Raw genomic sequence first — 16,425 nt, 5'->3', positions numbered from 1 at the left:
TAATTGGTTTCTACAGGTTTTGGAAGAATACTGTTTAACACAGTAATGCACATGACTGCTAATTGCTGTGAACGCTTATATTGAAGCTGACCATAAAGTCAGATGACTCATCCAAACTAATATGAGCACATTCATATGGTCGACACTAGTATGGTCATGTGAGGTTTAGCTTGATCTTTCTACTGTCCAGATATTTGCTTAGTGATGTGTGATAAGCCTGAAGAGTGAAGTGTTATTGCTGTTGGGCTACATAAATTATCAAAAGTTTACAGCTTACTGTCTCGCTCTTCCCCTGCTTCGTACTAGTCACACATCTGTTAAACTGCTATAAAATAAATGTATTTTTCACCTGAAATGATCTTATAAATCTAATATGTATGTATTACTATTATGGTGATAGTGTAACCATAAGAAACATTTCAACCTTTATAGTGCACTTAAATATGTGATTCATTTTGAGTTTCATACAGGAAGGGTGTCAGCAGCAATAATCAAGATGTGACATCCTTTAACATTCTAATAATCCATCTATACACTACTTTTTTAAAGAAATGAATACATTTTTCAGCAAGTATGCATTAAAAATGTAACGAAATTGACTGCTCTTTTGAACTTTCTATTCATCAAACACAAAAATATTAAGCAGCACAACTGTTTTCAACATTGATAATAATAAGAAAAGTATCAAGCACAAACTTAGCGTATTTTATGATTTCTGAAAGATCATGTGACTGAAGTCCTGGGTAATATGAGGGTTAAGGTTAGGTTTCATGGTTAGTACCTAATTATTACCCAGTTATTGTAATTACTATAATAAGTACATAGTATTTGCGGAACAGAACTGTAAGTTAAAGTGCTACTGAATTTGGCTATCACTCAGTACCTAATCTTATATTAAGTAATGGCATAATCATCTGATACCATCTCTGTATTATAGTAGTGCCACGGAACAACGGAACAAATTTGCACCCGAATTCATGAACACAGAAATCACCTAAAGGTCACATTAAATGACACAAATTCCCATTGGAGTTGTGTTTTACAGTCCACGAGTGACTCTAGCATCACTCCCTTTAGAAGCCTCTGGCTGTTTGTAGAGTGTGTTCGAGCGTGCGTTTTGTGTAATTGGATACACTCATCTTGTATGAGATGTGTATGTGGGTCTATCTGGGTGTTATTCCAGTACACTCCTTCACTAAACACAAGCACACATACTCTCTCGTTCTCTTCTGTCCCTCACGGCCAGTCCAGTTTCCCTCTAGCCATGAATTTGAGTCTTCTGACACACACATCTGAACTGTCAGATGCAGTTTGGAAGTGGTTGGGTAACAAAGCACACTAAGCTGTGGTCGAGCAGTGAAGAGAAAGCGGTGTCTGTGCACCGCCCCTCGTCTGCATTATTCAATAGGATTAGGACTTCACGCTGTGTATTTGCTGATAAGACCAACTGTAGTACTACTGAGCGTAAAAGGATTTGCTCAAAGTGTGACTGTCAGAGGAGGCTTGCTGTTGTTTTTGCTTCTAAAGCTTATTGTATAATAGCCTAAATACTGTCATGTTGGCGGTTTTTCATCTGAAGTTGAGCTCGTCATTTATTTGAATTCACAAATAGATCAAGTCAGAGCTGTGCAATAGACATGTTTGAACTGTGGAGCTCACACGGGTGATAAAGGTTTGAGTCTAGCTTGCAACATGTCCTGACCTAAGGGAGTATAAAAAAGCTCAAATCTATACAAAAATGTATGATTTAAATAAATTAATAAATGCATTTGACCTACAATACAATATCGGGGTCAGTAAGATCTATGTTTCTTTAAAGGAGTCTCTTATGCTCACCAAGGCTGCATTTATTTGATTACAAATACAGTAATAACTGTAAAACTTGTAAATATTTTATATATATATATATATATATATATAATATAATATATATATAATATATGAATATATGAATTTTCAGCATCATTACCCCAGTCTTCAGTGTCATATGATTCTTCATAAAGCACTCTAATATGCTGATTTGGTGCTTAAGAAGCATTTTTTATGATCAATGTTGAAAACAGTTTTGCTGCTTAATCTTTAATGCATCAGCACCTTGCTGAATAAAAGTATTTCTTTAAAAACAAAAGACCTTACTGACCTCAAACATTTAAACATTAGTGTATTATACTGAAATATGTAATGTGTGCTTGTAGTATGTGTTTTGGTCTGTTATTATGAAGATATTGTTTAGATTCAGTTATTCATATTTTTGGGGGTTTTTTTACAGGATGAGGAGGACTCATTTGTCATGAAGGCTATTATCCACGCAATCAACGACGACAATGTTCCAGGTCTGAAACACCTGCTTGGATCCCTGACCAGCTATGATATCAATCAACCTAACAAGGTGAGAGAGACAAAGCAAGTCTTATAGAGGTGATATGTGGAAGGAAAATGATAGAGAGAGTGTCAAGCTTATACTCGACTCAGACTCGGTCCAAGTGATCAGTAGCCAACCTGAGCTTGATTGAGCTGATAAGTGTATCAGTGTCCCTGTATGCCCATGACGTCTGAGTTTACATTGTCGTTTTCAGCAGTGACACTGAGATGTGCGGCATGTGACTGAGAAACAGTCACTGGACCATATCTCATCCCATTCGAGTGAGGCTGTGCTTTGCATAGTCACCTTCACAATGGGAATATTGAATAGAATGAAAGAGGCTTGGGGCTGAACTACCATTATTATGCTAATCGTTCCAGATATTTGCAAGCGAACACTACAAAAAAAATTCTTTAATCAGTATTTTTAGCCATTAAAAATATTTAAACATGCTTATATCAGATCAATTTATTGAGACACATTTTTTATTAAGATTTTGTATTAATAAAAATAAAATATTTTTTTATTTAAAGAGAACCTATTATGCTTTGTTACATTTTCAACTTTCTTTAGTGTGTAATGTTGCTTTTTGAGCATGAAAAAGGTCTGCAAAGTTACAAAGTCCACTCCAAAGGGAGTTATTCTCTATATCAGTACGCACTGTTTCTGAACTCCCTCAAACACCTCGACTGTAGTTGTAGATTTTTCTTCCATGAACATACACTATACAATATTCCTCATTAAATATTCCTCTTTTTTTTCCCCAAGGCATACACAAAATAAAGGGGTGAGGCCTGGTTGGGTTGCGTTTAGTAGTGTGTTGAAACCAAGCGGCAACCTCCCGCAGTTTCTCTTGAAGCCAATACGGAAGTGACAGATACTGCAATTCATCGACTGGCCGCTAGGGACAGGCTCCAGAAGGGAGCAGAATCTCATTGAGCCCATGTTAAAATGCCCAACTTTACAGAAGATTAAAACATGTTTACAGCCTGGTACACAATGTGGTTTTGGTCTATACAGCTAATTTTGCCCTTCATGACAATTGTGAGGGGGGTGAATTTTTGTATAACTCATTCGTTTACATTATATAAAGCATTAAAGTTCTGCATAATTAAGGGCGTGGCCACTTCGAGTGACAGGTGGATAGCCATTTATCTGCTGTCTGTTAGTCATTGCGTCACTTCAGCTCTGCCCACGTCCCGCCTTTTTGCCCATTTTCTGTTATCCGGGAATGACGCGCTGCCAAGATGGCAACGGCCAGCTCGTCCATAATTTGCGCTTCAAAACTGCTCATCAGAATCAGAATATGGGTGACGTCACGGACACTACGTCCATTTTTTTTACAGTCTATGGTTGAAACTCACGGTTATGGCATGCTTGAAAGGGGTTGACCAATCACAACACTCCTGGTCCAGCTGACCAATCAGAGCAATTTGCATTTCATAAGGAATGATTTCAATACCTATTTTTCCATCCAAAATTGCGAATACAGTATAACGTTTGCACAAAATTAGAATATCACGTAAAACATTTGTGAATACAGCACCGTTTCTATCCAGTGAGTCGAAGATAACAAAATCTTCATTTCCTGATAAACTGGTGCTAAATATCACTAAGAGAAGTAGGAGAAGCCACTATATAATAATTTTCATATATAATAAATTACTTGCTTCTCTGAGCATGCAGATGAAGAACAATAAATGTATTATCTTGCTTTCGGAGGCAGATGCTGATGTTTGGAAAGCAGTCAAGAGAGTCCTGGGAGGGAATTATACCAAAACACTTTGACGACTTTGCTCAGGCATTTCAGAACAACCAAAACAGCATTGCAGATGCTGTGCAACAAGATCGGTCAGCTGGTTAGTCCAGTTATGCCGTCCCATCGCAAAGCCACGTGTCTTTTTTGATGCGCATTGAGGAATTTATTCAATAAAGGTGATTCCATTGTAGTTTATGCGCATGTTTTCTTATTGGATAAAATGTTTTATTTAACTCAATTTTTATGCGCATTTTTAGAATTTATTTGCATTTTGTCTTTTCCATTCAGCAGTTTTGGATGCGATATCCCAAAATGCGCATAAAAAAAGGTGGACGGAAAAACGAGACCGGAACTAAACAAAGAATTACTGTCAGACTGGAAAGAGAGGTGCTGCAACAAAATAAAATATGTGGAAAATGAAAACCTATTCTAGTAGACCCCGAAAAACAAAATCAAGACTTTGTAAAAGGTCATAATAGGTTCACTTTAGCAAGATGTTTTTTCAGGGAGACTGTCTTGAGTTAATATTATTGAAAATGTAAAAATGCTGAAAATTTTCGGTGATGGGTAGGGTTAGGGTTATGGGATATAATATATAGTTTGTACTGTATAAAAACCAATACACCTATGGAGAGTCCACACAAAGATAGCGAAATCTGCATGTGTGTGTGTTGTGACAGGAAAAGTGTTTGTGTAGAAGGAGGGAATGAGGCAGAGGTTGATGAAACTGTAATCTGCTCACTGATGTGAAGAGACAAGCGTGCTTTTAATTGCATTGCTCAGAGCTGTCCGGCGCTATCTGTGTTTATATATGCACAGTGGGAACTATTCCCATCATGACTCTCATGCATTTATTCATTCAGAGGAGTTTATCGCCAGTCTTGAGAAACAATTTCAGTCTCGCGCCTGAAATAATTTTTTTTTTTTACCAACCACTGCGTTCGCTCTTCGCCAATTAAAACTGCTGTGAGAACAATGGAAAATGAATCAGGCTAACTTGAATTGCCATGTTCGTACTGACTATTATAGGCTTAATTAAAGCTACTTTCGAAAGCAAGGAGCTATTAATGCCTTGTTATATTCAATACAATGATTCCTGTTTGTGTGTGTGTTTCTGTTTGTTTTTGTGTGTGTGCATACTTCAGCACGGGACCCCTCCGCTCCTGATCGCTGCGGGCTGTGGAAACGTCCAGATCATTGATGTGCTAATGAAAAAAGGGGCAGAGATTCAAGCTTTTGATAAGGTGTCATACTTCATTCTCCCATTTAATTAATGTACAAGAAAATTTTAAAATAATGTACTCTAGCATTCAAATGTTTGGAGTCGAAAAGATTTGGTGCTCACTTTTAATCATTTTAATGTCTTTGCTGAATTTTTTTTGTGATTATTATTATTAAATAAGTACACTTCAGACAAAATGCTCCAGAAATATTGAATAGTACCGAAGATATGCTTTACTTAGTTTTAACAGAGTTTCAATGGTAAATATAGGTATGATAGACATCAAATATGCAAAACAACTGCAAATACGTACAATTTTGCTCAAGATGCCATTCATTTCTTCAGACTGGAGCCAACGCTATCTACTACGCTGCCCGACATGGCCATGTGGGGACCTTGAGATTCTTGCACGAAAAGAAGTGCCCTCTGGACATCCAAGATAAGGTGCTTCCATCACTCACACACACACACACACACACACACACACACACACACACACTCACACATTCAACAATCACAACACCAGGGAGAGGACAGATTCGATTTTTCAAAGGCTTTCCCCATCCGGCACCTTTTCTCCAGAAAACCTTTCCTACCGAGTTCACACGCCTCTCTATTTCCCATTGGTAATTTGCAGTTGCTATGGTTACTCACTGGCCTGAGGTTGGCCGTTGTATGAAATAATTGTTGACTGTTTGTTGACTGCCTCACTAGTCAGTGAAGTGCGCTCAGTCAAGCGAAATCGTGGGGTAAAGTGTTGTTGAGTTTGTCGGGAGTGCCTTACAGGATCACACTTGGAGTGTCCGCAGCTTCATTACGGGTGTAAATTGAGTTCTTAAAACGTCCGCCTCAGACTAAAGTGTTGCTAGGAGGAGCACTGTGCTCAGATCCGGCGCAAAGCTGATTTGGGACTGGCTTTGGCAATTCTCAGCACACACAGGGATCTCCCTTAAACTGGTCACGTTCTGTTTACGCAGGCTCTTTCAGTTCCTTTGACTCTTCTTTGGCATCAGGTAAATACTTTAATGAAGTTCATAGGTGTTTCTTACCGTCTTGTTCAGCACTTTTGATTGTTCCCCTGATGTACATATACACATGGACATTGCATTTTTTTTTGTTCATATCATCAAAGTGTAATCACATTAATAAAATGCCTGCTCATCACTGAATTACAGGCAGACGTCAGCATGTAATTCATAATGTGAGTAATGTTTGACATTTTGTTCTAGTCTGGAGAAACGGCTCTGCATGTGGCTGCTCGCTATGGTAACGTGGATGTAGTCCAATATCTTTGCAGCATCCATGCCAACCCTGACCTACTGGACCGGGTATGTGTCATACACACACACACACACACACACACACACTCTAATCTACACTGATCTGAACAATGAACAGCCCAAGCCATTATGGACTAATATGACACTTAGCAGTGTGAATGTAGCATCACGCAAGAAAGAAAAAGAACCAGTTAGCATTGTACAAATGTGATATTAACAGTCATCTTATTTAATAGATGACCAATAAAAGGGTGGTTACAGAGATAAGACGAACGAGTAGTGTTAGACTGGTCATGTGATCTCAGTTTTTTAATTGGTCATGAGATGTCTGCCCCCATGAGGCAGTCTGCTCCATGTAAAATAAAACGCGTTTATTAGACTGCTGATTTGACTGGACTCTCATGTGAAACTATTTTTATGTACTTTTTTTAAATGAAGAAATTGAGTGCATTTTTTTTTTTAAGTATTAAAAAAAAGTATTACTTCAAAAATAATTAAGAATTCAAGTAGTGTTCTATATACACTACAGTTTATACGTTTTAACAAGCAAAGATGCATTACATTTATCAAAACTTACAGTAAAGAAGTTTAGAATATTACAAAAACAAATTATTTTTTGTAAATAAATGCTGTTCTTTTTGAAGTTCCTTTATATCCACAAAGTGCTAAAAACAATTCACAAAAATATCAAGTAGCACAATTGTTTTTAACATTGATAATGTCATTGAACATTGACAATAATAAAACATTTTCTTAAGCATCAAATCAGCATATTAGAATGATTTCTGAAGGATCATGTGAAACTGAAGACTGGAGTAATGATGCTGAAAATTCCTCTTTTGCATCACAGGAATAAATCACATTTATAACACATAAAATGTATTCATAGTGTGGAAAACAGTCTTTGAAATTGTAGTAATATTTCACAATATTATTGTTTTTACTGTATTTTTATCAAATAAAAGCATACGCATAAGAAACTTCTTTCAAAAGCATAAAATAAAATCTTACCAACCCCAAACTTTTGAACGGTAGTGTATTTGAAAGTATCCCTAATAATGTTCAACTTGAAAGAAGAAAATGTACTTTTATAAAAGAAAATGCTTAATCTCGGGTGTCTTTGGTGACCGTAAGAACTGCGATTGTAATAAATGCTTTCGCAAGTGCTGACGTGACATGAGTGCTGAATGTCTATGACTATGAGCTCACAGCAGTAACTTTAATAGGCACATAGTCTCTTGTGTGTTTGGAAATATTGCTACCATTGACTAACTGGCAAAATAAAAAATTGTCACTATAAAAAAAAAACTTGCTGTACCTCAAATTAATGAGCCTGAAGCACCACTTCAGAGAAATGCAATAAAGATAATCGTTTTAAGATGATGTGTGTGCAAGTTCAATTATTAGACTAACGATAAGCAATGTGCACAACTAAATAATTTAATAGTATTAAGGATTCATTTTAAAGTGGTTGCTTTTCCCATTATCAACATTGTATGTGTCCATCCCACTTTTAATATCCTGCTCTGTTGAAGAAACCCAATATTCACATGCCATTCCAGGAGGCAGACACAGCCATGTATTGTATATTTAACATTGTTACATTCATTGGAGGTGTCAGCCCGGGTTGCAGGCTAATTAAGAGCAATTCGTCATGTGAAATGGCCTTGACACAGACTAATGTTGTTTTGTTAGCTTCGTGTGTTCAAGGTTATTCGTGAGCTCTTGGTCTGAATGCCAAAGACTGTTTTCATGCCTCTACAGGAGCAGGAGACACCTCTACACTGTGCAGCCTGGCACGGTTACTCTGCGGTGGCCAGAGCCCTGTGCGAGGCTGGCTGTGATGTCAACGCCCGGAACCGTGAGGGTGAGAGCCCGTTACTTACCGCTTCCGCCCGCGGCTTCAAGGACATTGTGGAGTGTCTGCTGGAGCATGGGGCAAACATGGACTCTGCTGATAAGGTGAACACTGACGCATAGAAAATATTAACCATTAACAACTGCAGTGGTTGGGTGTTTTATGGTTCATTCAAGGTCAAAATAATTCTAGACTATCCTTATAATTATTATTTTTTTTGTGCAACTGTATATTTCAGGACAGTCACATCGCTCTGCATCTGGCGGTGAGGAGATGTCAGATTGAAGTGGTGAAGTGTCTGCTCAGCCATCACTGCTATGTGGACCACCAGGATCGTCACGGCAACACACCCCTTCACATCGCCTGCAAGGACGGCAACCTGCCTGTGGTCACACAGCTCTGTGCTGCTAAAGCCAACTTGGATATTCCTAACAAAGTGAGTTTCAAACTAGGATGGAGAAAATCTTCTGTATAATATGCTTTTTTGGCCCCTAATTGTGTGTTTTAGCCAGTGTTATTTTTGTGTTATTTAAATACTATATATATATATATATATATATATATATATATATATATATATATATATATATATATATATATATATATATATATATATATATATATATATATATATATACAGTGAGGAAAATAAGTATTTTAGCACACTGCTACTTTGCAAGTTCTCCCACTTAGAAATCATGGAGGGGTCTGAAATTGTCATCGTAGGTGCATCTCCACTGTGACATAACAGACATAATCTAAAAAAAAAAATCCAGAAATCACAATGTATGATTTTTTAAACTATTTATTTGTATGATACAGCTGCAAATAAGCACTTGAACACCTGAGAAAATCAATGTTAATATTTGGTACAGTAGCCTTTGTTTGCAATTACAGAGGTCAAACGTTTTCTGTAGTTTTTCACCAGGTTTGCACACACTGCAGGAGGGATTTTGGCCCACTCCTCCACGCAGATCTTCTCTAGATCAGTCAGGTTTCTGGCCTGTCACTGAGAAACACAGAGTTTGAGCTCCCTCCAAAGATTCTCTATTGGGTTTAGGTCTGGAGACTGGCTAAGCCACGCCAGAACCTTGATATGCTTCTTACAGAGCCACTCCTTGGTTATCCTGGCTGTGTGCTTCGGGTCATTGTCATGTTGGAAGACCCAGCCTCGACCCATCTTCAATGCTCTAACTGAGGGAAGGAGGTTGTTCCCCAAAATCTCGCAATACATGGCCCCGGTCATCCTCTCCTTAATACAGTGCAGTCGCCCTGTCCCATGTGCAGAAAAACACCCCCAAAGCATGATGCTACCACCCCCATGCTTCACAGTAGGGATGGTGTTCTTGGGATGGTACTCATCATTCTTCTTCCTCCAAACACGTTTAGTGGAATTATGACCAAAAAGTTCTATTTTGGTCTCTTCTGACCACATGACTTTCTCCCATGACTCCTCTGGATCATCCAAATGGTCATTGGCAAACTTAAGACGGGCCTGGACATGTGCTGGTTTAAGCAGGGGAACCTTCCGTGCCATGCATGATTTCAAACCATTACGTCTTAGTGTATTACCAACAGTAACTTGGGAAACGGTGGTCCCAGCTCTTTTCAGGTCATTGACCAGCTCCTCCTGTGTAGTTCTGGGCTGATTTCTCACCTTTCTTAGGATCATTGAGACCCCACGAGGTGAGATCTTGCATGGAGCCCCAGTCCGAGGGAGATTGACAGTCATGTTTAGCTTCTTCCATTTTCTAATGATTGCTCCAACAGTGGACCTTTTTTCACCAAGCTGCTTGGCAATTTCCCCGTAGCCCTTTCCAGCCTTGTGGAGGTGTAAAATTTTGTCTCTAGTGTCTTTGGACAGCTCTTTGGTCTTGGCCATGTTAGTAGTTGGATTCTTACTGATTGTATGGGGTGGACAGGTGTCTTTATGCAGCTAACGACCTTAAACAGGAGCATCTAATTTAGGATAATAAATGGAGTGGAGGTGGACATTTTAAAGGCAGACTAACAGGTCTTTGAGGGTCAGAATTCTAGCTGATAGACAGGTGTTCAAATTCTTATTTGCAGCTGTATCATACAAATAAATAGTTAAAAAATCATACATTGTGATTTCTGGATTTTTTTTAGATTATGTCTCTCACAGTGGACATGCACCTACGATGACAATTTCAGACCCCTCCATGATTTCTAAGTGGGAGAACTTGCAAAATAGCAGGGTGTTCAAATACTTATTTTCCTCACTGTATATATATATATATATATATATATATACACAGATCAGGCATAACAGGTGATGTGAATAACACTGTTTATCTCTTCATTACGGCACCTGTTACTGGGTGGGATATATTAGGCAGCAAGTGAACATTTTGACCTCAAAGTTGATGTGTTAAAAGCTGGTAAAATGGGCAAGCGTAAGGATTTGAGCGAGTTTGCACTCAAAAGCAGCTCTTGTGGGGTGTTCCCAGTCTGCAGTGGTCAGTATCTATCAAAAGTGGTCCAAGGAAGGAACAGCGATGAACCGGCGACAGGGTCATGGGCAGCCAAGGCTCACTGATGCACGTGGGGAGCGAAGACTGGCCCGTGTGGTCCGATCAAACAGACAATCTACTGTAGCTCAAATTGCTCAGAAAGTTAATGCTGGTTCTGATAGAAAGGTGTCAGAATACACAGTGCATCGCAGTTTGTTGCGTATGGGGTTGCATAGTGGTCAGGGTGCCTATGCTGACCCCTGTCCACCGTCGAAAGTGCCAACGTGAGCGTCAGAACTGGACCACGGAGCAATGGAAGAAGGTGGCCTGGTCTGATAAATCACGTTTTCTTTTTCATCATTTGAATGGCCAGGTGCGCGTGCGTCGCTTACCTGGGGAACACATAGCACCAGGATGCATTATGGGAAGAAGGCAAGCCGGCAGAGGCAGTATGATGCTTTTGGGACTTAAAGGTTCATGCCTTGATGGGTCAGGGCTGTTTTGGCAGCAAAAGGGAGAACAACACAACAATAAAGATCGGCAATGTTAAGTGGTCTCTTAATTTTTTTTTCCAGAGCTATATATATATATATATATATATATAGTAACACCTGTAACCCTGGTGGTAGGCAATAGGCAGACATTTCTATTTTAACCCTTTAACCTGATTTCACTTCTCTGTTTTCTCTCTTTTGATTTTAAGCCGTTACACTCTGAGAAAATTTTTAGTCCAGGAATCCACTAATTAAATCCAGCCAATTCATTCAAACAGCACTAATGTATAGAAAACCAGGCTCATTACATCCAACATGGCAGAGAGGATAGAGACTCGTGTTGCTTTTTCAGTGAATTATTCATTGCAGTGTTTCACTTTGAAACACAAGCTCTGTCATATTCTGTGATTGTTTCTGAAGAGTGTGAGCCCTCACGCACCTCACTGTGTGAAATACAGGAACGTCAAAACAAAACACAGCTGTATGGCCAGATGATACATCAGCTACATTTCTCGGCTGGATAAAGCAAACCAGCATCTCCCTAGTAAAGTTTTGATTGATGAGGATTGCAGGAAGCACGTGTGAATTTGTTATATTGATGCGCAAACATGTGGTCCTTTTCTGTATCACAACTTGACTTGTAAAATGTAAACAAGCTCTTTGCTATTGTATTGTAAACATACTGTTCACTGTGAGTTCTGAAAAGTTGTTCTGTCATTTATTTATTTTCCATGGGTTCTTTGGTGTGTATAAATGTATGAATTATGGACTCTTTATATCATTTGGTGTCCTTTTAAAGTATCCAAGTGTCCATTTTTTGGAAAGACACCTAAATTTACCCTGAAAAAAGCTGGCAGAAAATACAGTTTTGTGAGAATCACCCTTCAATCTGATGGTTTACTTTGCTGGATATAGCAAATGATGACAAATTGATGAATTGACTAATTTCACGATAAGAGTACAATTAATCGTGATTGGGTTTTTATCTATTGACATATAATTATAGCTTTTATTTGTATATTTTCAGTTCTCATTTTAATTTTTAGTATTTTTGTATTAATAGTATTTTTATTTGTTATATTACTGTATATGTTTAATATTTTATTTCAGTTTTAGTTTACATTTATTTTCAGTTAGTAATTTTAGTGCTTCAGCTTATTTCAGTTAGTTGTCAAAGCAACGTTTGTTTAGTTTTTTTGTCTAATATTTATGTTTTATTTCAACTTTATTTCAAAATTAACAAAATAATAACTTTAGTTTTAGTTAGCTATAATAACCCTAGTTTTTGCTTTTTATCTTATTCAAGTATTAATTATGGCTCTTGAGGAAGCACTTTTTCTTTTCAGTCTTGAATCATCATCCACTCCTTTTTCAAGTCCCCTCAACTGACCCCATTTACTTGGTGGTAATTTTCTTAAATTTTTTACATACCAGTTATACATGCCAAGTTGCTCCTTCTGTGTGAAATTTTTTAAATGGCACTTCCATTACAGCTGGAAGAAGATTTGTGTTCCTTCTAAATGAGGGCTTTACGGGTCAAACGGAACAGAATTATAGTCATGTGAAATGGAATCATTAACATTTTGCACTTTTATTCATGTGGTTCACACTCAACAATTTTCTGACGATTTTCAATTTTTTTTACCTAATTATTTTCTAGTTACCGTCAGTGATGAATCATTCTCAGAAAGAGAGCATTTAGAGATGTTTGTTTTTTATTTGTCTGTAGTTTGGGAGAACACCTCTTCACCTGGCAGCTAGTAATGGTGGTCTGGAGGTGGTGCGTCATCTCTGCGTTACAGGAGCCAACACTGAGGCTATCACCAATGTAAGTTCAACATCCTTCCAGGTTTTGATGTGAATAAGTGAGATCTAATTTGTAACGGTATTATACATTTATTATTTATTAAAAATATACATTTATATACACTACCATTCAGAAGTTTGGGGTCAGTAATATTCTTTTAAATCAAAAGTAACAGTAAAGACACATGTATAATGTTACAAAATATTTATATTTCAAATAAATGCTGATCTTTGCAGAAAAAAATGTGTCATGGTTACCACAAAAATACTAAGCAGCACAAAAGCTCAACACTGATAATAATAAGAAATGTTTCTTGAGCAGCAAATTGGCATATCAGAATGAATTCTGAAGGATCATGTGACACTGATGACTGGAGTAATGATGCTGAAACTATATTTATAAAATATGTTAAACTAAACTATTTTAAATTGTAATAATATTTCACAATAGTACTGTTTTTACTGTATTTTGATACATTCAGCCTTGGTGAGCATAAGAGACTTATTAACTTATTAGCTTGCATGTGGGGGAAAATGTACTTTTCTAATGTACTTTTCTAATCATTTATATATATATATATATATATATATATATATATATATATATATATATATATATATATATATATATATATATATATATATATATATATATATATATATATATATATATATATATATATATATATATATATATATATATATATATATATATATATATATATATATATATATATATATATATATATATATATATATATATATATATATATATATATATATATACTCACCTAAAGGATTATTAGGAACACCATACTGATACTGTGTTTGACCCCCTTTCGCCTTCAGAATTGCCTTAATTCTACGTGGCATTGATTCAACAAGGTGCTGAAAGCATTCTTTAGAAATGTTGGCCCATATTGATATGATAGCATCTTGCAGTTGATGGAGATTTGTGGAATGCACATCCAGGGCACGAAGCTCCCGTTCCACCACATCCCAAAGATGCTCTATTGGGTTGAGATCTGGTGACTGTGGGGGCCATTTTAGTACAGTGAACTCATTGTCATGTTCAAGAAACCAATTTGAAATGATTCGAGCTTTGTGACATGGTGCATTATCCTGCTGGAAGTAGCCATCAAAGGATGGATACATGGTGGTCATAAAGGGATGGACATGGTCAGAAACAATGCTCAGGTAGGCCGTGGCATTTAAACGATGCCCAATTGGCACTAAGGGGCCTAAAGTGTGCCAAGAAAACATCCCCCACACCATTACACCACCACCACCACCATTGCCGAATTTGGCGTAAACAGAATGAGAACATGGATCCATCATGCCTTGTTACCACTGTGCAGAACAAGGAATGATGGATCCATGTTCTCATTCTGTTAACGCCAAATTCTGACTCTACCATCTGAATGTCTCAACAGAAATCGAGACTCATCAGACCAGGCAACATTTTTCCAGTCTTCAACTGTCCAATTTTGGTGAGCTTGTGCAAATTGTAGCCTCTTTTTCCTATTTGTAGTGGAGATGAGTGGTACCCGGTGGGGTCTTCTGCTGTTGTAGCCCATCCGCCTCAAGGTTGTGCGTGTTGTGGCTTCATAAATGCTTTGCTGCATACCTCATTTTCGCCCACAGGACTGCCGCATACTGGATGTTTTTCCCTTTTCACACCATTCTTTGTAAACCCTAGAAATGGTTGTGCATGAAAATCCCAGTAACTGAGCAGATTGTGAAATACTCAGACCGGCCCGTCTAACACCAACAACCATGCCATGCTCAAAATTGCTTAAATCACCTTTCTTTCCCATTCTGACATTCAGTTTGGAGTTCAGGAGATTGTCTTGACCAGGACCACACCCCTAAATGCATTGAAGCAACTGCCATGTGATTGGTTGATTAGATAATTGCATTAATGAGAAATTGAACAGGTGTTCCTAATAATCCTTTAGGTGAGTGTATATATGTATATGTATGATTAGAAAAGTACATTAGAAAAGGACATTTTCCCCACATGCTATAAAAGCTTTTTTGGGGTTCTGTTCGACTACTGTCTTCTTTTTGTGTTAGACTGAGGTGGAATACTAATGATCTGGTGTCCTGCCCTCTTAGCACATTAATCAAATTGCATGCTCTTCATCTCTTTAAACAAGTGTTCATTTATCATTCATGACAGCCTAGATTACCATTTCTCTCCTTAATCCTTAATCTTTCAATCAACTGCATCTCGTCTCATATAGAGCCTCTCCCATAGGATGTGTGTTGCTTTCTGTAGGTTTGCGTGTTCTTTTATGATTGTGTGGGTGTCCTCCATCATCATCATCCTTCTTGGATGACTGATTCTTAATATGCATTTGTGTGGAGATATCTGTCTGCCTTTATCAAGTGTTCAGAGATTTGTGCGTTTTTTTCTTTCTTTCTGCAATATAAGGGTGTACCTTCTCCAGTAAGCTGTCAGCCCAGTGCAATATAATTTCCAGAGTGAAGCTTAATGAAAATGCCCAAGCATCATGATAGCACTCACATTTTCTTCAGAGAATCATTGTTTCACTGGTGAAGGACAACATGTCCCAATGAACGCCCAACCAACTCGTCCTAAACAATGTATGTTTCTAATCAATAACCCCCACATCCCTCCCCTCGGCCCACTCACACACCCTACCTCAAACCCATCTCAAAGTGCTTCTCCTCTGTTAATATTGTATAGCAGCTGATGCACAATGCTTGTTACAGCATACAGGAATTTTGAGAATCCATAATTCATTGCCAGAGGCATATGGGCCAGTGGCTTAAGAAAAGAATAAATGGCTTCCACATATAGGAAGCTGCTGAAATGTGGCACTCTGTCTTTGTATTTTGCTTTTTTTTGTGATCTGTTAGGCTATATAGTACCATTCGAAAGTTTGGGGTGGGTATGATTTTGTTTTAGTTTTTTTGATAACACTTTACAATAAGGTTAACTACATTACCTAACAATGAACAATTCTTCAATACATTTATTAATCTCAGTTTATGTTAATTCCAATGTTTACTAATACATTATTCAAAAATATTTTAGTATTATTTAATGGACCTGAGCTATCATGAACTAACAATGCACAGTTGTATTTTTATTAACTAAAGTTTACAAAGATTAATAAATGTTGTAACAAATGTATTGTTAA

General features: G+C 37.5%; 1 protein-coding gene across 1 annotated transcript in view; it reads left to right on the top strand.

Annotated features, from left to right (window-relative positions):
- The window catches only part of dapk1 (death-associated protein kinase 1), an 85,186-nt gene that overhangs the window by 51,618 nt on the left and 17,143 nt on the right, over positions 1-16,425 (top strand). The window contains exons 13-19 of the mRNA XM_079815063.1: positions 2,270-2,389; positions 5,267-5,365; positions 5,689-5,787; positions 6,573-6,671; positions 8,388-8,585; positions 8,720-8,917; positions 13,179-13,277. Coding sequence (XP_079671189.1) covers positions 2,270-2,389; positions 5,267-5,365; positions 5,689-5,787; positions 6,573-6,671; positions 8,388-8,585; positions 8,720-8,917; positions 13,179-13,277 — 912 coding nt within the window. The remainder of the gene's footprint in view (positions 1-2,269; positions 2,390-5,266; positions 5,366-5,688; positions 5,788-6,572; positions 6,672-8,387; positions 8,586-8,719; positions 8,918-13,178; positions 13,278-16,425) is intronic.

Source organism: Gobio gobio (genome assembly GCF_949357685.1).
Source record: "Gobio gobio genome assembly, chromosome: 4".
Taxonomy (NCBI): domain Eukaryota; kingdom Metazoa; phylum Chordata; class Actinopteri; order Cypriniformes; family Gobionidae; genus Gobio; species Gobio gobio.
The sequence above is the reverse complement of the archived record's forward strand: the minus strand, read 5'-3'. Positions and strand labels throughout refer to the sequence as shown.